At 44.1% G+C, this 23,140-nt stretch overlaps 3 protein-coding genes across 3 annotated transcripts; 2 read left to right on the forward strand and 1 right to left on the reverse strand.

Annotated features, from left to right (window-relative positions):
* Positions 1 to 837: 837 nt before the first annotated feature.
* Positions 838 to 1,950, forward strand: PtA15_14A230 (uncharacterized protein; the record flags this gene model as incomplete). The annotated part of the gene is made up of 4 exons (XM_053162925.1): positions 838 to 1,333; positions 1,407 to 1,474; positions 1,579 to 1,638; positions 1,738 to 1,950. The coding sequence occupies 4 exons, from the start codon at positions 838 to 840 to the stop codon at positions 1,948 to 1,950; spliced, it is 837 nt and encodes a 278-aa protein (XP_053026902.1).
* A 3,688-nt stretch (positions 1,951 to 5,638) lies between these two features.
* PtA15_14A231 (uncharacterized protein) lies at positions 5,639 to 9,102 on the reverse strand (the record flags this gene model as incomplete). The annotated part of the gene is made up of 3 exons (XM_053162926.1): positions 5,639 to 6,006; positions 6,166 to 6,264; positions 9,030 to 9,102. The coding sequence occupies 3 exons, from the start codon at positions 9,100 to 9,102 to the stop codon at positions 5,639 to 5,641; spliced, it is 540 nt and encodes a 179-aa protein (XP_053026903.1).
* Positions 9,103 to 10,615: 1,513 nt separating this feature from the next.
* Positions 10,616 to 11,962, forward strand: PtA15_14A232 (uncharacterized protein; the record flags this gene model as incomplete). Its single annotated transcript, XM_053162927.1, has 5 exons — positions 10,616 to 10,767; positions 10,842 to 10,967; positions 11,043 to 11,163; positions 11,232 to 11,735; positions 11,804 to 11,962. 5 exons carry the CDS (start codon positions 10,616 to 10,618, stop codon positions 11,960 to 11,962), a joined length of 1,062 nt encoding a protein of 353 aa, XP_053026904.1.
* Between the last annotated feature and the right edge of the window lie 11,178 nt (positions 11,963 to 23,140).

Consider the following 23,140-nt stretch of genomic DNA (forward strand, 5'->3'; position numbering starts at 1 on the left):
GTGAATTTCGGTGGGGCAGCAGGAACGTGGAACCTCGGTCCGACAGTCTCTTCCTAATCACGTCGTAAGATGATTGTAGCAAGAATTTATGGCTTTTTTGTTGTAGAACCGCAACTGTATCTGACTGTACCCACCCTCCTAGTAGAAGCTTACATCCAGGAGCTTTAGAATGCACCCCACCAATTAAAGTGTCACCCGGTCTGAAAAATGAACTACTAACCTCCCCCGAGTCATTCTTCCCTATCCAGTATCACCTTATTTCTCCTAGCAGGAGATCATGGTGGTTCGTTGTTGGGCTCAGTTATAATAAACAAAACTATATAAGTACTACGCTTCTACCAGTCATACGAATTCTTAACAGGCAATTCACTCCAGTGCTGAAAGAAAGGCGGCCAACTTTAAAAAGTAGGTTTGTCATCTGCTTAGCTCTTTTTCTCCCTTCCGCTACAATTTCTCGAAACATTCGGGACGGGATAGGGAAAACCTGGAATTAAATCAATAAAATCCAATTTCTAAACACATATTTGAATGCCTATGTAGAAGGAATCGGGCCTGTTTCAAATTTTCCAGCCATCGGCGGCTTTGCTCTGATCCCGTGCCTGATTTCCGCATCTCATACACTTCCAATTTCCTGTGAGGCTGCAGACTGATGATGCTTTTCTGTTCGGATAAATAAAAGAAACTTTTGTTCTTGCATCAAGACGGTGCTTATCTCTTATCAATTCTTCCGCGCACTTTTAGTCAACTTTGCGTCTGGGAAGAGGATTGCCCACTGAGCTGGGCCCAAGATACATTCTGACATCCTCGCAAAAATCACCAGCCCCTGCGGTTATCATAATGCAGCGTATTCCCCCCTCCAGCAACTCTTCATACTATCCGAGGGGTTATTTCAATTGCTCGGAGGGCGAGAGCTTCCCTAATGATATGGGACTTTGTGGCGATCCGGGAATGTTATTGTCTTCAAGCAACGGCGGGATGTATGACAGATCCCGAGCTCCATCCACTCAAGATATGTTTTCATTGGCATCTTTACCCTCGACAGCATATCGGACTAGCACTCCTAGTCGTATGGCAAATTATACCGAGGCCACTTCTTCTCCATCAATCGGTCAGATGGAACTTGGAAATCAGTTTGATTCCATGCCCAACTACCGTGCCCTGGATCCACCGAGAATGCCGCTTGGGCTTCCGACAAACCTACCTCACGATTTTAACGGAAACATACCCCCAAGTACTTCGCAAAGAGAGCTGGTAAACCTTGCTCAATGCGAAGACAATTCGGCGTCATTTTCACCTACTCGTCGGAGTCCGAGGCTCTATACCTGTGAGATTTGTGAGTTTGTTGTAGCTTTAGTTTAAGTAAATCTTTCAATAACTTATATGCGTTTTTCCAACGTCTAATATAGGCGAAAAAAAGTTTGTCCGGCCCAGCTCATTGACCACTCATCGATTCTCACACACTGGAGAAAAACCGGTAAGTTTTTATGACTGGCGGCAGCTATTTCCTGGCCTCGCACTTGAAAGTATCGTAGAGATAGCTGATAGGCGGCTGCTTTTTATAACCCCGGCTTCTTGAAGCATTCTTGCCCAACCTGTGGGAAATCATTTTCAGTAGCATCCAACTTGAGGAGACACGAGGTGAATGCCAAGTTTCCTTTTCTGGAATTTGAATTTTTATTCAGAGTTGAGATCACTTACTTTCAACTTGTGTCCTGTGTGACCCCAAAATCTATTCAGATGACCATCCATGGCCCGAGGGTGTCTAATTCGGGAAGCGTATCTTATGAGGGGCTGAACTCGACGACAAGTGGTGGTCTTCAAAGCGCATCCCTCGTGGGATCCACAAGTTCTAGTATCATATATCAACGAGGATCTGAGACTTACGAAAATATTCTTCCATCGCACGAAAGATTTTACGATATCCATCGAGGCTCACAGCAGAGGATGTGATGTAGTCCTATGCGGCTGCTCCCTTGATCAAGAATCACCATCAACCCACCCGGTCCGAATATCCACTTGAACTTTGCACCCGACTCCTCGACCACCTGTAACAAAGAACCTCTACCAAGCGCAAATCTCATTCAAAAATTCAAAATCTATTAAGCAAACAAAAAAGGGAAACTCTGGAAGAAAGGACCTAGATAAAAAGAAAAAAAAAAAAAATAGAAAAGTGGAACTTGAAGGGCATCAAGCTCTGTGTTCTTCTAAAAAAAAATTGTTCTCGACATGTTGTTTATAAATTTTTCATTCTCATCCCATGAGATCGGAACTTCCTTTTTTGGTAAATTGACATCAGTAAATAATTTGAGTATTTCAGTATGTGAATTCATTTTTACTCGTCCAATAGATCCTGTTGTATTTGAACACAGTCCATCCATCTGGATTTTATTCAATATGGCACTGTTAGAAAAAGAGCACAGATTGCAAAAGGATTTGTGATTAATAAAGATTTTCATCAGAAGATCTGGAGACCTTTTTGAAATGGCTCAGCCTCCTGCATATTTAATGGTTCAAACATCAGTAGACTGCTACCAAAGCTTCAAAGTCTAAAATTATGGAAAACAAATGAAAACAGCAAGAAAGAACTTGTTCTCCCAAAACTTAAAACAAAAATCAAAATAATGCACTGCATACTGAAATATTTCTGGTTTTCTCTCATCTTCTTCAATGTAATTTTTTAAAATTTCATTATTTCCCTCCTTTGGGACTGCATTTGAATTGCATAAACCTGGTTTTTATGAAATGAAATCAATCATATTAAATTCAGCCTTTTCAATAAGCCTGACTGAAAGCTTGCTATTGATGAGGTTATCCAGCCTTGAACAACGTGTTGTCTTTACTAAAAAGCTTGGACGCAAGGGGTCTGGTGGCACATACTATATGATGATTTGAAATCTATTTTTACCTCAGATATCTCACACCTGTCACCTCACCTCTCAGTACATCTAACATCACATTGCTTGGTTGACCCCTTCATTGAGGCAGAGGGAAGCAACCGTTGGTACAGTGGGGTACCTGGCAGAATCAACAAGCTGCTCCTGTTCCAAATATAAACTTGAGTTTTTGGTATGGCTCTGTCAAGATTATCTTGTGAAGAATGATGGCTTCAAGATTGTTATGAGCCTCAACCCTTATATGGAAGCTTTTAAGATAAAACCCAATGGCAAAAATAATGATTTGCACACACAAATGAAATTATGGTCTTCAAAATTGCATATGTCACTATTTACATAAAATCATAAAACCAATTTTGGCTGGGAGATTTCAGCGTGCATAAAACTTTAAGTGACATCTCCCAGCCAAAATTGCAGTTTATGATTTTATGTAAAAAAAACCTTATGCAATTTTGAATACCACTAGAGGCCAAGGCGGCTTCGCCGCTGCAGGGGGTGTGTTAGGCCATTGTAACCCCCCCTCTCTCAGTTCAAATTCAATCCAGATGCCCACCCTGTGCCAATGAACAACCAAGTGTGTGTACGGGTGCCAGTGTGTGGGGCAGGAAAATGAAAACGTCTGACAAGAATCTTCACTCAACATTGAAGACCTTTCAACATTTGGACTCAAGGAAACAAATTACAAAGACTGATTCTTCCAAGAAGCTTTCTAGAAACCAAAAACAATTGTATTCCTAGTGCAGCAGAAGAGGCTGAACCCCGCAGGACATGCGGGGCTTCACACAGCCTCAGGGCCCCAGGCCAAAAAAGAGGAATTTGTTGTGCGGCCCAAACTAAGATGGAGATGGGCGGTCTACAAGCGCCCTGCCGGGCTCATTGACCAGCAATCAGCCTGAGCCCATCAGAGGCCCACAGGTCAAAAGATGCCACAAATTACGCAGTCTCTCCAGATGGGGGCCTTGTAGGCTTTCTGTCTCATTCCCATTGCTTCCTGCATGTCAGCCGGCTACGCAGCGCAAGCCAGCGTAACACTTGTATAAATAATTATAAATGATATTTAGAATTTTTTGTGACAGACAACTAGGTGATCTGTCACTTATAATATAAAGATATATATACATATAAATTTAATCTGAAAAGTAGTGGATATTTGAAATATAGTCCGGGTGAATAATAAAATACACCCGTGCGCGTGAGCTACATACAAAATGTCAATGACATCTAGGTGACAGGTGTCACTTATAATATTGTGTCTGAGAAATAATATTCTCCAGAAAAAAATAAGGCCTTATCCGAGTTTGAGTACGATAAACCAAGTTCTAGAGAGATAAACCGATAGACCTCGATAACCAACCGCCCCATCCGAACTCGAGAAAGATAAACTGACGGAAAAGCGACAAACCCATCAAAAATCTAATGTCATAGAGAAATACCGTCCGCCCCAACCCGCGAAGACATTCGAGTGAAATAGTATCCCCATCGAATCAAGATAAGGAAAGAATATTTAAGGAGGTCTGTTCGACCTCATTCATTTTTTTTCCTCAGCGAAAACATACCAAACGATCAACTGACCACACTATCGACTTGAATCCGATATTGATCAATACTGTTTTCAGTAGAATTTTTGTCTAAACGCTTTTGTCCTCGTCTTTATCCTCGAAGATTGTCGCGATAAGTGATTGGTTACTGACAGTAAGTAAATACCCTTCACTTTATCGCCTCTTTCATCTTCCTGTAAGTCTGGGATCCAAACCAAACCTGCTATCAGGCCCCAGCCACCTATCTCAGAGGGATCAAACCACCCCCGATACGTCGGGCCCCTCTTTTTTATTCTTTCTATTTATTTCTTTGAAATAAATAACCAAAAACATTCCCAACAACCCTAAAATATCATATCATCACCCGGTTTAGCTAGAGGAGCACTGCTCTTGGCATCACTGAGGCTGACACTGCAAGGGGTGGCTGCCCACTCAGAAGGTAGGCACTGATTGATTTTAGTGATACCAGGACTAAAGAAAGGAATGTGGGTCTGATTTCAAGCAGGAGGCAGATTTTTTCATTTGTATAAGAGATAGAAAGCATTGAAAGGAAGGAAATTCATGGTGATGATGAGTAAGAAGAAAAAAAACTATGCAAAAGGATCCAAGATCTTGGTATTCCTCTTGGTAAATGATGGCAGCCTTTGGCAATGCATGATGGCTTGTTTTGATGGTTTCTTGAAAAACAAATTAAAGAGCTTCATGATTGGTAGTGCCGACAAAACAAGGCTGATCATTGGTTGGTTGGTCAAGTGGTTGAATTGGGTAGCTGGTAGGGGAGCAGCTGGATTGATCAGGCTGATGAGTTTGTCGAGTTGATGATTGATCATGCATCTCACACTTGTACCAAGATCTCCAATAAACTCTCTTTCTGTTTTTTGAGTGCTAGCGTGGTCAATGGAATATATCATGTCTTGATTTTCTGTTGGCCACCTCCCACACACGCACCAGGTCAATGTAACTCGTTCTCAGGATCTTGTCCCCCGTCGGACTGAAAGTACGCCAAAAAACAAGCCAGTCCAAGCGCGTGACTCGCCAGACAGCTCCCCTCCTCTACACCGCCAATCTCTCTGCTTGGCAGGAGACCCAATAGGGCCCGTAGGGCCCACAAACTATTAATAATAATAATAAAAACCGTACTGGAGGGTTAACTATCTGCTAGCGCATCTTGGGGTTTATGTAAAAGAGAGCAAGCATAAAAAGAACCTACCGCATCTCTTGGTTCAGTCCAGCAGTCACTGCCAGTCTGTCTCCGAAGTGGGGACAGATACTGAGGCAGCCAATCTTCTTCTTAGAGGCCGTCCAACAGCGGGCGGAAGACTTGGGTTGGCAGAGGTTGCAATGGACGAGCCCGCCGGCGGTGTCGGAGGCCCAAAGCTCGCGGCCGTGGTTAGCAAAGTCAAAGGCGGAGAAGAGGATGGCGTCAGCGGGAAAGAGGACCTGGCAATTGGCAATCTCCGTACTCTGTTGACGCTTGAAATACAGCTCCTGGATCGTGCCGTCGTACAAGCTTGTGATGAGCAGATGCGGGTGGCTTGGATGGGCTTGGATGGCCAAGACAGGCAAGCATGGGTCTGGATGAAGTAGAGTACCCCTTCCACATGCTCTGGCCAATCTTCCTTGTCTTTTTCTTCCAATTCCTCCACTTCTTTTTTGACCAGCTTGGCTGGCAAAGAAAGGGGCGGCGTGCTTGAAACCTCAGCCGTGTTCGTCGACAACATCCAGCAATTTACCAGGGTGTTTGTTGTGGTGAATTGCAAGTGTTGGGGAGCTTGCGGTGACCGTAGTGGTTTCGCCTGTAGTCGGAGGCGTGCGTGGCGAGGTAGACTGGCCTGGCGTGGCAAGGGCTACAATTGATGGTCAGGGGGGAATCCGGTGGTGGTGGCGGACAAGTTTTTGCTTATTTAAAGAGGGTATCACCCATGAAGTTGTCCCCCCAGGGGCTCCGGTTTCGTCCTACCCCCTCCCTGGAAGCCCACTAATCACTTGATTAGGGCCTTCCTGGACTACTCTAACAACCGGCCCACTTTTGCTTGTTGCTGCGGCACAGCTGGAGGGTCATCCATAGGGCCTTCAGGCCTTTGGGGATTTCAACTTGTGCCTGTGTTTATTTGTTGTGTGAGATATTTTTTGTTGTAACTTTTTATATAAAACACCCCAAAACTTAGATCCAGAAGTCTAGAATTCTGTGGATTTAAGAAAGTGGGATAAATCACAATAGGGGTATTCAAAGTTGACTTGCATAAAATCATAAAACTGACAGCTTAAAAAGCCCCCAACCACTTATGGTATTCAAAATTGCATATGCCACTGTTTACCTAAAATCATAAAGCCCATTTTGGCTGGGAGATGTCAGCGTGCATAAAACTTAAGGTGACATCTCCCAGCCAAAATTGCAGTTTATGATTTTATGTAAAAAAATCTTATGCAATTTTGAATACCATAACTGAAAGGAGAAAAAAAAATCTGAAATGGTAGAAATTATCATGCAAAAGCTTAATCATGATTTCAATATTTTATGTTTCAAAAACTTTATGATTTGAGCTTTGAGAAACCCTTATACGGGGGTTCACAATAGGATAAAAATAAAATTTTAGAGTCAATTTTAAGGCCTTGAACAACAATTGTTTTAAAATATGGCAAGATGTACAGGATTGGGTGTCCCCTGAAAATCAGAGAAACTTCTTCACTTGCTCATAAAGACCTTAAAATTGGCTCTAACTAAGTTTTATTTTTAACCTATTGCAAACCCTCCTAATGATCCAAGGTTTTAGGTAAAGAAAATATGTATACCAACCTTGAAGGATACTGTACCTTCAAGAATGTGATACATAATTCATGAAATGCCAAACTTACTTAACTTGCCCCCACACTGCCAAGCCTGGGCTCATTTCAAGTTTGTAAGATTGGAAAAAATACTCCTTCACTTCAAGAAAAAGTCATGCTACTGCAACCAGTTGAAATGCAAGAAGAAATCAAACAAAGCTTGAGGTGTTATACAATCCTTTTTCAAGGCTTGCTTTTTACCAAGCTTCAATGCACAGTCACTGCAAAAAAGGCTGTTGGGTGTTTGGATGGAGCTAGAACAGAAGTTCCACAGGGTTATATTGCATGTCAACTGGTGGCAGTTGAGTGAGTTTTTCTTAGGGGGATTCAAAGTTGGTCATGCATGACTTGCATGCACTTACTTTTTGACTGGAAAAAGGCTTAGTGGCTGAGCCCAACAGTAATGTATCAGTGGAAGACTTCCCTTTGGTTCTATAGCCCCCTACAGAGCCAGATCTGCAGCCTGTGTACAGATTTTTATGGGGAAATCTAGTCCCAGGGGCTGCAGATATCACTTTGTAGCCCCCTACAGATTTGAGGGGGAGCCTTCCAGTGGAGGACTTCCCTTCAATCTGCAGCTCCCTGTAGAACCAGATCTGCAGCCAGAAAGCTTTAATTTTTGCGGGGACATGCTGTCCCAGGAGCTACAGATCTGGTTCTGTAGGGTATGTAGATTTTGACGGGAAGTCCTCCAGTGGATCCTTCTCATGTTAGAGAACTTCCAAGTTCAGCTTCCGCTCTTTTTGGACAGAGTGACGCTTGGAGGACGGGCGGGGGACCCGGGTGCTTTTGTTAGTCAAACCAATGCGTTAAACTTGAAGCGGATCTTCGGCACTCAAAGGAGCTCGCAATGAAAACAAAGAAGACAAAGTACTTTGACAGCAGAGCAGAAATACATGAGTTCTGTTCAGAAAAGGCACAAGTCAACAGTGCGATTTCCGGCGGTGTAGAGAAGGAAGATGATCAAGCAAATCAAAGCGTTCCTGGTGGAAGAGGAATCGTTCACCCATTCGTCGGTGGAGATACGGGTAGGAAGGTTGACGCACGTCACGTACATCTTACCGCAGGTGTGGTGGTATTTATGCGGACTCCATCTAGGGTGTTCAAAGTTGACTTGCATAAAATCATAACACCATAAAATCATAAAATTCTAAGCTGAAAAAAATATGTTGCACCCAAGGACTCAAATCAGAGCAAAATTTCTAGAATGGTACATATGAAATCATCACTTAAAAGTTTTATAATTTTATGATTTTATGCATTGAAAATTTTATGATTTCAACTTTGAACACCCTTATCGTTGGACGAAAAAGTAGCAACAGAAGAGCGCTGCAAGAACGACAATGGAGGACGTTAAAAAGGATCTCAGTGCTGGCTAGCAGTAGAAACAGCTAGGAACCCTCTGGTCTTTCTCCGCCGCGAGATTAATTCCAAACATCTGTGGGTAAGGGACGTCTCGACAGGATAGGAATCATAATCGGCCGATGCCGGGGCGGATTTCAACTAAAGTAGGCTCGCGTGCCAAAACCTGCCTGAGATAGTCCGAATTAGAGCCTGGTGAAGCCTGGTGATGCTTCTAGGACTGAAGGCAAAACCCGAGAAAATCTTCACATTGTGAATGCACAACGCGCTCGCCCAGCATGCGTTGACGAGAAAGATGTCGCGAAACGTCTTGAATGGAAAGACATCCTCGCATCCACAACATGTCAACACATAGACCTCTCACCCCGGCGGGTACATACGCTCTAAGGACATCAGGACCGACGCGAACTTTGCGGGGCCGACGCGTTGTCGAGTCGAGGTGACCAAGTCGCGGCTTCGTAAGACGTGACTCTTATCACCATCCAAGTTTTGTCAGTAGGGCGGTCGGAGTAGGAGCAGCCTCAGGGCTCAGGCCGCCGCCTGAGTGCTGACTGCCACCGGGGGTGGCTTCCGGGACAGGTTCTACCTTGGGTCCTCAAGGCTAAGCCCGATCCCACGGCCCAGGGGAGGAGGAACTCTTCCCCCCTTCAGCCCAGACTCCCTAACGCGACTGGCTTGGAGATTTATCAAAGAAGACGCCCTCTCGGGCCAGCATTGGCGGGCTCAACTGCAGTACACCCATATGCCTTTAGTGAGAGGAGCACTTCGCTCTCCCGAGGAGGGAATCAGCTACATAGTTAGGGCCGACCTGCGGCTAGACATGCAACCACCCACCACATATGTACATACACCGTCACCCATTGTCAATTCATAAGGCTTTCCAAATATTTGGTCAGGTATTTTCCTCAGTTCCAAATTGAAAGGCCAATTCAGGCCAGTTCGACTCGCATTATCGTGTACAGACTTGCACCTCGCCATCTCACCCAATCTCACCCGATGGGTAGTATGAAGGAAGGATGATGTGACGAGCTCCACTGAATTTGTGGCGCCAGCAGACCTTCCGATGAGGCCGAAAGGCGCAAGTCATCCATACAAGTGGCTGCAATACTTGAATTTTGAATATGTATTTGTCATAATTTCCTTGTCCCCGACTCCCTGGCTGGACTCGGGACCCGACTCACCCGGGCGTGGCATGAAGTGTTTTTTCCATGGTCATTCTCAAGCTCCGGGCTGACCATGGACCCAAACCGAGCCTGGCCGGGATTAGCCTCCTAAACAACACAAGGCATCATCAGAATCTTTCGATCCTTGTCCAACATGTCTATCTCGGCATCAAAGGCCAAGCCTGGACTGACTCTCGGGACTCGGCTCAACATTCATCCATTTTTTATCCTCCACTTCTGCCCCACCAGCGGGCCGCTCCTCCTGAAATTCTACAAACTATCATCGGTGTGTTGTCTATCCAGTGATCACTCCCAATCTGCATCGTTTCAAGGGAGGTGCTCAGCTGGTGAAGCTAAGGACCATGACCAGTGGTTGTATCTCGGCCCCACGAGAAACACATGCTGTATACAGAGCCGTACAAGATACAGAATGTTTTACATACTACGACACTGCAGCCAACAAACTCCTGCGAGTTATTTATTTATTTGGACATTCAACCTTCTTCCTCCTCTGGCACACGTTGAACTACATACTTATATCCATCCACTGCGCATATCGAGATTCGGCTGCTGTCACGATAACTTCTACAATTATACATTCCTTGCTTTAAAAGGCGCCTTTCCATCAAGTCATCCGTACACAACACACACACATCCTGGACATTCTGATTCCAGTCCTTCACGCCCACCTCTTGCCCACAATCGTTACCAATCAGCTGTCAGGCTCCACCTCCATAAATAGCATTACACTCGCTCCCTCCCAATTCCTCTCCTCACCACAGCGTCACTGGTCTCAGGAAGTAGCCTTACTCACTTCTGAAGCTCTCTAAACATGGTTCGACTCTGCACTCTTTTGTTCCTTCCAACAACCTTCCTCTTGGTTCAACGATCCTCGGCCAAGAAATACTGCAAAGGTGATAACAGGCACTCTGGATGTTGGATGTGCCCGGAGTCTGAGCTGGGGCAGTGTTGGCAGGGTGCCGTGTAAGTGAAAAAAAAACAATACCTCAGGGGCCATCGAATATAAATCTGACTGACCTTTCTTGAATCCGCCACAGCGCGGAAATTGACAAATTGGAAATAACTCAGGATCTCAAAGCGACAACTGAAAAGTACTGTAAAGCATTTGCCTCACTGGCCAAATGCTGGACGACTGGCACCTGTTGCAGCGAATACTCCCCCTTGTAAGTCTTCCTATCACATTACGATTAGACTGTCGATCAACTTGATTGTTCTGAGCATCCATTGCTTGGTTATAGGCTGTCAGCTGCGACCAATTTTTGCAACTTGCACACATGGCCTGAGCATAAGATTGCAGAAGATGAGCTCAAACGAATTGTCGGCCTAGCCCATTATGTTCAGGACACGATCTGGCATAATGTAAGTTTCACCGTCTTGAAGGTTTTGAGAGTTATTGGAAAATTAACCGCCTTGGATTGATCATACAGGACTCCGGAGTAAATGTGCCGAAATTGGCGGTTTCTGTCAAGGCATATTCTGGATCCAGCGAGTCGGACTCGACCCCATCGGACTCATACGGCGCCAAAACTGACACGTATACCACCAAGTCCACCCGCAACTCGAGCTCCCACAAGAAACCGGCTGAGAAACCTCATCATGTCGATCACAAAGGGGAAGAGCGCAAATCGAACGAGCCAGACGATCACAGCCATGACTATGATCACAGCCAATACTTGGATCACAGCCAATACTATGATCACAACCATGCGTATAGTAACAAGCAGACTCTCAATTTGAAACAGGTTCACTCATCCCCCGAACTGAAGCCGCACGATTCTCTGAGCAACAACCTTTCCACCAAAGTCATTCTGAAGGGGACAAAGGTCCACCACCAAGCAAAGTGCGCGGTGAAGGCGACCAAGTGCCAGACTAAGACTGCTGACAAGTACCACCAGGCCCGATCGAGCAAAACCAAGAAGAATCTCTCTAAGGTCTGTCCCCCAAGACTCTTTCGTTGTCTCATTCGTCCTTGTTACTCATTATTACACTGCCTTCACAGCGCGTCGAGCATCCTCTCACCAAACGTTGGTCGCACCACAATCCCGACCTCTTCAAGCGCACAGCCGTGACCCCGGAAGGCTGCGGGAATGACTTCCAAGGCGTGCCCTATCCTACGAGGGTACCCGAGACCGTCGCCAAAGTCTACGCTGAACTTTAATCAGCCCGCCTCGACCTGCTGGACGGTCCCCCCTTCGCCTTATTTCTTTTTCTCCCGTCGTTCTTGGTCTCCGTTGAAAACAGATCCTACTTCCTGCTCGACAGCCTACTTAAGACTTTTTTTGTGTTCTCCTGTGCCTCACCTTCCCGCTAGTTGGGTCCGGCGTCGACAGTTATATTTCCTGCCGCTGTTGTGATACAGCAGCGACATGATTTTTATATTGATTGCTTGATTGATGCTAGCCACGAAAATGCTTCATTTATTTATTTTTCTTCTAGGCCCCCTTTCCCTCCGTTTCTCCTCTTCTGACGTCTCGGGTTCTGTGTTTCCTGCTCATCGCTTTAACGGAAAAAATGCTTCAAATTGCCTGTTTTACTACTGCAACAACAAGAAAAATCCCACTCTTTCTCTCACCACCCCAAGGAGCTCAAAGAACACTATACATGATTCTTTTTGTTTTCTTCTCTCTTTCCCTTCCTTCTGTGTTGTCAACTACTATCACATGGAACCGCAATAAAGCAAAAGCTTAGATTATCACCGGCCGAAGCTCAGAACAGTACCCAAACTACTCCGGGTAGAGGAAAGATCACGCCACTTGAAGCAAGCGAAGCCGAGGACAACAACTTCAATGAAGCAAAAAATACAAAAACAATCATGTGAGAGAAGGATTCTTGAGTCTCCCTGCCTGGAGTCAGTTGAGCCTGTGTAAGCGAGCATCCAATTCTAATATGTATGTCTATAATAGACCCACTAATTATCCCCAATTAGAATCAATCCTACAGGGGCTCGCAATGCAGGACTTCAACTTACAGCCATTCTCGAAAAGCTTGCGGTTGGGTAGGCCCAAATTTTGGACTGCTATTTTCAGCCTAAAAGCCTGTATAGCCCCTGTATGACAGGCTGCATACAGTAATGTGATTGTAAAAAAATCACTACTTTCTTTGTTTTTAACTTTGGGGCCTCGAGGGTTGCACCATTGGAATCCTGGACCAATTTTACACTGATCGGACCCTTCGCCGCATCCCCCCCCCTGCCCTGTGGCCAGCGCGGCACCCTCATCGAGTCAAACAGCCGCCCGAAGGGATTTTGACTGCCTGTACAGTGAAGCTGTACAGGCCTGTGGCTAAAATTAAAAAAATCTTTTTGTGGCCTTGAGCCCGCAAGCTTTTTGAGAATGGCTGTATCTGTTTTTGCTATGTATGCAACTGCCTTCTGCCACATTCAGCTCAAGCTATTGTGCTACCCATCAAAGAAGTGCTTGCATCTGGAACTCATTGATTGGTCTTCATTTCAATTTCCCCCGCTGAGCTTCTTTTGGGTCCATCAACGTATCTCTGGAATTCCTTGCGCGCTATTTCACGGTGGCTGGAAAAGTTGGATAATTTTGCTTCAAACGGTTTCCCACCGTTGTGGCTGGTTGTGCTCAGCCGGATGAGCTCCGGATTTCTCGACGGTCTCCACCTACACCAACTGAACCATAGCACTAGTCAATCAGGGCTCCATGGAATAATAAAATTTCAGTCAAAGTGCCGCTTGGTGAGCTGTGATTGGTTGTGGGGTGATGAAGATGACATTTACTAGTCATCTGGCACCAAGAGGAGGTACAGACGGTCTTTGCGCCTCAAGTTGTATAATTTTGTCGCTTCGCCTGGTTTACATACTTGGGTCAAAAAGGCTCCGAGCAGTGAGGAGGCGCCGGACCCTGATGGGCCAACTACTAGACTCACTGTACGCATACCAATCCAGTGTGGAAACCAACAGTGGGCCGTTACAGTTAACCGTAACTGTAAAGTATTGTAAAGTATTGAAAAATAAGTTACAATACAGAAAATTAAGATTATCGAGTGTATAAAATAAGTTAACTATAACACCCATGGGTGCAAAAATATGCAAAAATACCCTAAATAACAGCAAATATTGGCCATTTTTCATAGATACAGCCAAAAACGCATCGTAATTTATTGTAAAGTATCAAAAATTCAATATTTTTTTGATAAAATTAACACCTTTTTCTTAAAAATAACGGTCAATGCGTTACGCGTTTAGGCCTAAATATTGTAACGTAACGCATCGGCCCACCGTTGTGGAAACCATGCTCCGTGAAACAATGGAGGCCCATGTCTGACAAGCCGACGCTCCTTGTGAAACTCCATAAAGTATTATGTGTCCTAGGGGAGTTGAACCCATGTCTCTTATATCCATGTCAAGTGTACTGACCACTGTACTAAGGACACTTGGATATGAACAGCTGCAGGTGGGTGAATGAACATCCACTGGTGTCACATGAAGATCCCTAATTGAGGGTAAGACCTGTAAATGACAGGTCATGAATGAGTGACACCAGCAGGTATGATAAAGCTAAGAGTACCAGAGCCACAACCTGACAGCCCCCCGTGCTATGAAAGGGGTTTATCATACCAAGACTCCATAATATCCTAGGTATCACGCGGTAGCGCTGGGCTCATAACCTGTGAAACTCCATAAAATATTATGTGTCCTATGGGAGTTGAACCCATGTCTCTTATATCCATGTCAAGTGTACTAACCACTGTACTAAGGACGCTTGGATATGAACAGCTGCAGGTGGGTGAATGAACATCCACTGGTGTCACATGAAGATCTCTAATTGAGGGTAAGACCTGTAAATGACAGGTCATGAATGAGTGACACCAGCAGGTATGATAAAGCTAAGAGTAGCAGAGCCACAACCTGACACTCCTACCATGAAGGCTCTTTTCACATCCCAGCCATGAGCTGTCTATCCAGTCCTACCGTCAATCATCCATCAATCTCAATCCTATCAAATAAACATACTCGCCATGCTCTGTCAAACTTCATTTCTCAATTCTCTTTACAGCGGCAATGGCCAGCACGCATTCCAAAAAGTACCGGTATGGTGAGTACACATTGCGCAAGTAAATTCCATGGCTTTTGTTTCATTTCCGCTGGGGTCTTAACCATCCAGGACAGCTTCCCGCTTTCCCACTCGTTTCCTGAGGCTGCAGTGTGCAAGAGATTTACCTCATCACTCATGCATTTGAGTTCATCTGCCTCTCAAATTATCAATACAGGGGTTCTTTCCTGGTAGGAAAATGATGATGGCTTAAGATAGTTTTCCACTTCTTTGAAAACTGCAGCTGCCGTTTGTTTCCGACTGCCTTTGAAGAAGAATTATCAAACACAGCTTCAAGCTGTTGACCATATACTTCCACACGTTTTTCTCCGCCGCCAATCCACTCATACCGCACTTAAAGGCGTCCAGAAACCGGTCCTTCATCCCATCAGACCAAAGTTGGGATGTGACATGTCAAGCAAGTGCCATTTTTCCAGAAGCGGAAGGCCCTTGCAAGACCGTAAGATGGGGTTTTCCTTGGTTTTCCTTTCAATCAATGAAAAAAGCTCTTTTTCTTCTTGAGGTCAGTTGAGGACCCCGGCAAGCCCCTACTAGACACCCTTACGTAAATTGTTTCAAAATGATTTTTTTGGCAAAAATGATACTTACGTAAACCTGTGAAACTTGTTTCAAATGGACAGTTCTGGGAATTTTTTCTTCTGGGACATACTGACGTACCCTGTTTCAATCTGGTCTTCCCTTCCAAGGGAAAAAATGACATACTTACGTGTTTTGTTTCAATTTGTTTTTGTGCTTAAAGGTGCAAACATAGTATGCATACATATTAGTTCCTGCCTGTTCTCTCCTGCTCCCATGTCACATTATAAGGGTTGAGGAAGGTCTGAAAGGCTTCTAAAAGTGATTTTTTGTTGATTTTAATCAATACATCAGCAATGATAACCAGAACATCAATTTTGGACTTTTCTTATCCAAAACCCCCACAAATGGCTGCAGATGTTACTTACGTAACTTGTTTCAATCCACTATGCCAAAATTTGCAAAATTGAACATACTGACGTAGTTGGTTTCAAACAGTTGGTTCTCTCCAAAAAATCAAAACTACAGCCGTTTCAAAATGGCAAATTCCCGGGGGATCACGTAAGGGTGTCTAGTAGGGGCTTGCCGGGGTCCTGTCAGTTGTAATAAAGGGGGAACAGATGGCAAGGAAGATCTTGATTGTGGAACGCGCGTGCTAATCCTCCGCTATGCTGGCATCAAAGCTAGCATTATGTACTGATAAGATTACATTCAAGGCAATACGGGCTTTTCTTGACTTCACCATTTGAGTGACAGAAGAAGAAGCAAAAATGCACATCATTTTCACATCTTCTGATTCACTCTTTGAGAGTTGGGTCAAACAATGTGGGTCTCCAAGTTTTCATCATGAGCATTTGGTCTCAGAATCACACAGGTGTTGAAAATTACTCTCTCCATGATTTAGGTGTTAACACCACTCACTTATCAACACTTGTTGTTGGTGACCTGTCCTGCCAACAGGCACATGATTAATTCCTCTAGGCAGTCAAAAACAATCAACACCTTTCAGAAGAAGATAAAAATTTACTAAAATCCCTCAAATTTGATATTACCTATAAGATGACTGGTGGAAGGATGTATATATATCTCTCACAAGTCTTTGAGTCTGGCTATTTTGATGATTGTGCGTACACCAGGAAAAAAATATAGGCCCCGTTTGGCTGCCACGTTATACGTAATAAATGGTCAAATTTATGACGCGCAACCCCCGGGGTTTTCAAAGTTTTGGTGGCAACGGGGGGCAAACTTTAGGTCGTGGAGTCATAAATTCAACCATTTATGACGTATAACACGGCAGCCAAACGGGGCCATAGTCACTTGATGGCAGATGTTACCAGAGTGGTCAGAAGCTGAGCATTGCCTGGGCCAAGAATGATCCAAAGGTGAAAATCAGCTGAGCCAATACTGGTCCAAATCTGAGCATTGGCTGGTCCAATGATATTTCTAATCTGAGTCTAAGCTGAGCCATGACTGTACTAAAGCTGAGAATCAGCTGGGCCAGGACTGGTTCAAAGATGAGGATGAGATGGAAACTAAAGCTGAGCATGAGCTGGGCACCAAAGCTGAGCATGAGCTAGGAGCCAAAGATGAGTATCAGCTGACCAGAAATGAGGATTAGTGGTGCCCAGCCAAAATTGAGGATCTCCTGTGTAAATTCTGAAAGGTAAGTAGATGGGTGGAGATGTGGTGAGATGGTGGGTAGATGGTGTAAGAATATGGGCCAAGGGGAACGGACCCCCTTGCCAAAGGCAAGGAGCTTACTGCAAACCACAAAAGCTGCAGAAGACGGTAAGCAAAGCAAACCTCTATCTGCAGCCCAAGCTGCTTGCGGGGTTGGGAAAACTGAGTGCATCTCTTTGATGAATGCAGGTACCAACCACAAAAGCAGCAAGATCAACAAAGCAAGTAAACCTTGCCAATCATCATTACTGGAAAGGATCTCAACTACCACCACTGGTGAGTAATAAAGTTTCCTGACCGGCTAATTTATAAGGAAGTAGCTAATAGCTCTTTCCCTAACAAGCAGGCACAAAGCCCAAAGGCAGAACCCAAGCAGCAGCAACCGCAAATCCTAAAGAGATCACAGGAGGTGAGCAGCAGAGTTCACAAGCTAAGAATTTGCGAGGTCAAAGGACTAACCAGTTGACTCTGATAAAACAGATAACGTCGGCGGCCCTGACCAAACGCATAACTCAAGCTAAAGGCAAGAAAAGAGGAAAACCCTCAGCCCCAAGTAAGCAAGCCTTACCAACCTCAAAAAGGGGAGAAAGAAGCGGAGGCTGACGCCAAGACTTAACGTCAACAGATAAGCCGAAACACCACAGAACACCAAATCTTGCTCTCCCAAAAAAAAACCCTAGAAGGCGGCCTCTAGTCTGCTTCTAGGTAAACTCTCATTTCATTTATTACCAACCTAAACCTTTATGTCAAGATTGTTATAGGTTCTAGAATAGTATCTAATGAAATACCACTTCTAGCTCCTCCAAACCTCTCAGATGGTGGGTAGATGGTGGGTAGATGGTGGGTAACCCACTGGAGCTGCCATGATGTCACTGGTCATCAAGTGACTATTTTTTTGTGATGGTATGACCTATGCATCTGACCTGAATTCAAGGAAACTGGAATCTAATCAACCATCCTTTTACTCCAGCTATGCACTTTGGGTTTATACAAAATTCACACAACATAATTGTGACGTTACGCCAGGTCTCTCTTTATTGAAAATTGTTGTTAGATTTCGGCCAGTAGTAGTAGTAGAAAACTAAAACAAATATGAATGAAATTTACAATAAGTAAGAGGATAACCGCAATGAAATGTTAGATAATCAGGAAAGGAAACAACTAACAGAATATAGATGTAATCTAGACAAGTCAACTGAACACCACCGACAACACACAAAGAACAATCAAAGACTATAACAAGATAACTAAATGAAAACACAAGAGTTTAGTAAATGAGTAACAAGCTAAGTAGAAGAAAAAACAACCAGAAACCAACGCTGTGACTCCTTGAGCTTGATGATTACTCCTCCTGAACCAACGGTCTTCACGTTATTGAAACTAGCTGAGTTGTTTGAAGATTGATGTGATGAGTTTTTGATTTGATGACTTGAAAGATACTCAAATATTACCTGAGTAGCTGCTTCTTCAAAGCGATGGCTTTCGAGTGACTAGATCGAGTGTACTTGAGAGTTGTCCACCAGCAACCAGTCGACGAGTTTTGCAAAAACGAGAAAGCGAGGAAAAAAACGTTTGCCAAGTACGGATTGGTATTTACTAGCGCTTCCACGAGTACACATCATATTGCATATGCACTATGCTCTGTGTCCGCGAATTACACTCAACACTCCTCCTTAATTTGAGGACACAAGAGTTAATTGCTTTACCGCAATCGCCACTTTGATGAATCCCAACAGTTTGGTCAGAATATCTGCAATCATATCATTTGTCAATATGTCTTCAATTTTCAACTGATTTTTTGCCACGATATCCCGCAAGTACTGATACCTAATTTCAATGTGTTTTGAATTTTCCGACAATCAAAGCTCCTTGCTGATAATTACCGCTCCTGAGTTATCATTCATGATGCATGGAATGCCAACCGGAATTTTCATGTCAACTAAGAGATTCTTCATCCAGCAAACTTGCTTCGCACACACATTGATGGCGATGAATTCCGCCTCAGTTGTCGATTGCGCCACAATAGACTGCTTTTTAGACTTCCAGCACACTACATTTCCTTGAAACGTCACAACATAACCGGTGGTAGATTTCTTGTCAGGACTAGACATTGCAAAGTCAGCATCAGCATAACCAATAAGTTCCCGAGGAGATCCACAAGCTTTTATTTCAACACCAAGATTTTTTGTTCCCTTGATGTACCGCAAGAGATGTTTGACTAGGCTCCAATGATGTTGAGTTGGTTTTGACGAGTACCGGGACAGCAAATTTGTAGCAAAAGCGATGTCGGGACGTGTATGTATAGCTAGATAGTTTATGTAACCCATGGCCTTTTGCATAATCGAAGCATCAAATGGCGACGATTCGAGTTGTACCTGATGTAGCGCATTAGTAGGCAATGGAGTCTTGACAGCATTAGCTCCTTCCATGTTGAACGCTCGAAGAATCTTCTCGGCATACGCCTGATGATGCAAAACAACCGAGTTAGTTTTCCACTCCAAAGTGTACCCCAGATGCTGGCTAGGTTTCTCTTTTACTTTGATCTTATACGATTGTTCAAGCTTTGATAGAAATGATGTAATTAAGGACTTGGTTTGACCTACAATCAGACCATCATCCACATACATATGCAAGAACAGCGTTCGATTGGCATTGAAGAATAAAGCGTCATCCATGATTGATGGAGTAAGACCAATTGAGCGTAACGTATCGGTTAGGTGATTTTTCCACATCCGTGGAGCCTGCTTCATGCCGTACAGCGATTTATTCAACTTCCATACCCAGTTTTCTTTGCCTTTAACTTCAAATCCCAAGACTTGTCGAACATAAACGTTGGCATCCATTTCACCATGTAGAAACGCTGTTTCCACGTCGAATTGATAAACATGCCACTTGTATGTGACCGCGATAGACAGGAGAATCTTGAAAGTCTCGACACGACCAACCGACGCGTACGTAAGATAATAGTGTTTATTCGGTTCTTGATGATTTCCAAATCCTACCCAGCGGGATTTGTACCAAATAACCTCGTTCGCTTCATTTAACTTCCGACACAAGACCCACATGCCCCCAATAATCTTTTCATCCTTAGGCGGTGGAACCAAGTCTCCCGTGATATGAGCCAACTGAGACGCATGCTCGTTTGTCATCGCTTCAATCCACAACGGTTTCTCCTTAGGACTCGCCAGTGCCTCCGTCATCGTCACTTCTTGAACCAAATTGACAATATCCGGTTGTTGATCAATAGCCAATGTTGTTTTTTGAGTAGGACGTCGCTTGTTTTGAACAATATTCGACACATCAACATCGCCACGAATCTCTTTCGATGGTTTTTCTGATGTCCACTCCCAACTAGGTTTCAATCGGCCAAGGATTTGTTCAGAGAGTTTGAAGTGTCGACCTTGATTCGGATGCGCATCAGATGAGTCAGCAACGTGATTAGGACGAACTGTTTCATTTGTTTGTAACTGTTGCGCTGCTTTTTCAGATCTAAGCTGTTGTCGACGACGTAACCACCTTGATTTCGTCTCTTCTGACACATCCGAATCATCGCCACTATCCGTATGTCGATCCAAACTCCCCAGACCAAGACCATGTGCTGGACGGTTCCCTTGATCGTCAGAATGAGACTCATCAGACGACTCAGACGAACTTGCAGATGTTGACTGTACACTCTCTTTGGAGACAGACGACTTTGACGAGTTGTAATTGCCAGGAAGGCGAGCGATCAACCGAGGAAGTCGAGATTGAGATTCCTTGATGATTGTTGGAAGAGACTTCAAGTCTTTGGTTGGTACCACGTTGGTTGAAGTAACCTGGATCGAAGGAACCACATGGTCTCGACTAATTACTACTCGATGAAGAACTGAGTCGTAAAATTGTGTTGCATCCGAAAAGGGTTCAAATCCCAAAAATTGAAGCTCAACGCCTCGTGGTTTCAGTTTGAGCGACTCTGGTCGATGTACCACAACTTGTGCGCCAAATGGAATCAACGGCATGTTTGTGCGATCCGGCTCAATCAGCGCATTTCCTTTAGCTAAAGCTGATGTCGGCGAACTCCAGTTGATTGACGAGTGAGGCAGAACATTTAATAACGTTGATGCGTGTAAAGCAGCTTCATGCCACATTGACTGAGGAATTTGAGACTGAAGCAGCATGCACCGCATCTTTTCAAGTAAAACACCATTGAACCGCTCTGAGACTCCGTTTGTTTGCGGACAGTTCGCCGGACCTCGCTCGACCAAAATGCCAAGTTGTTTAAGCTTATCCAAAAATCTTGTTGAGCTGAATTCGCCACCACGATCGCTATGCAAATACGCCGGGACACGTTGAAGTTTGTTTTTTAATTCTTCAAACATTGACAACAGAGCAGTTTCTGATTCAGATTTTGCCTTGAGCATATAAATGCAATTAAAGCGGGTTGCATCATTGATAACCACAAGGATGTAGCGATAACCCAATTTTGATGGTGGAGATATCTGAAGGACATCGGTGTGTAATCGATGAAATGGTAAACTTGATGACGGAAGTTTGCGCGAGTGCGGAGTTCGATGAATCTTCCCTTTCAGACAAATCTCGCAATCCTTAGATTTGGTTGATGAACTCGATGAGACATGATTATGACGACAGAAGAGTTCAACATATTTGTCAGATGCATGCCCCAAGCCAAAGTGCCAATCGAAATCATCCGGGATTTTCAGATTCACCACACAGATGTATTCGGATATCGGAGACATAAACAGTTTTCCAATGCGCGGAAAGGTTGCAACTATTTTATTGCCACCTTTGATCAAAAACTGATCTGTTTTGAAGTGCGGCTTTAAACCATGATCAATGAGCTGAGTCGCTGAGAGTATGTTCGCGCATCCGTTGGGTACATGAAATACTGGGTTGATAAAGTATTCGCCCACTTTTAATGTTCCGACATGAGTAGCTTCAACCGGAGAAGAGAAGGTATTCATGAAGTGATTTGTTAAAGGTTGAACATCGGTTAACAGTTGGAGATTTATTACACAAGATTGAGTAGCACCTGTGTCGAACACCAAGAATCGTGAAAAATATTCTTTAGATGCTTGTTGTATGGTTCCAACGAAAAAATTAGATCTATCGGAGTCAACGTCAAAAGGACCACGTGATTCTGGGGTTCCTTGACTATTGTGAACCATTCCTAGCATATTGGTAGATGCGAATTTCTTCATTAGTTCGGTGAGATCACTAACTGATCGTTCAATCTTGTCTATTTGGTTTTCAACTGAGTCTGACGAGGTAGACTTCGAGGAGGATTGAGTATTGGGCGCCTTTGATTTGCTCATTGACGATTGACCACCATTGTTGATGGTAGGAGCCACAGCTTTAGGTTTTGGAGCATTCGAATTCTTTGACTTCTTCTTGGATGATTTAGCAGCGGTATTATTCACAGACGTAAATAACACCTTCTCTTGAGAATCTGGACAATTATTCCTTCGAAGTCCTTCGATTAAAATTCGATCGGTAACATTCTTTAACGCGAAAGGTTTGATGTCATAGCAAGTTTGAACCAGCAACGCCATCTCAACATCGGCTTCTAGACTGTCTAAAAATAACGCAGCTGCCATAAACGATGTAACTGTCCCGAATTCCTGCATGTGATTTGCAGTCAGATCGGATAATTGAGTATACGCAGTTTTAAAGGCAGTAATATGATCCGTTAGCGACATTCCAGGTTGATACCGCATTGAGTGAAGCTTTTTGTATGCGGCACACGTAGTGATGACTGAGTTTTGTCCACACGCCGATGCTAGAGCTTCCCACGCGTCTAAGAATGAGGTGTCGTTGTCGAGTATCTCATTGTGGAGATCTTTGCTAACCGCACCGTACAACGAGTCCAACGCCTTGATATTCTTCTTTTTGAATGACTTTGCATTCTTTTCGTCTTCAACCCACTTTCGATTGAGCAAATCCTCAAGATTATGGCGTTTGAGATACAGGGTGAAACGTGATTTCCACTGTACCCAGTTGCCTAAAGTGAGCTTGTCAACCCTAATCGACGATCGATTGTCGTAAGATGAATCTGAGTCGTCTGACATGAT

The sequence above is a fragment of the Puccinia triticina genome, chromosome 14A (assembly GCF_026914185.1).
Source record: "Puccinia triticina chromosome 14A, complete sequence".
Classification (NCBI taxonomy): Eukaryota; Fungi; Basidiomycota; class Pucciniomycetes; order Pucciniales; family Pucciniaceae; genus Puccinia; species Puccinia triticina.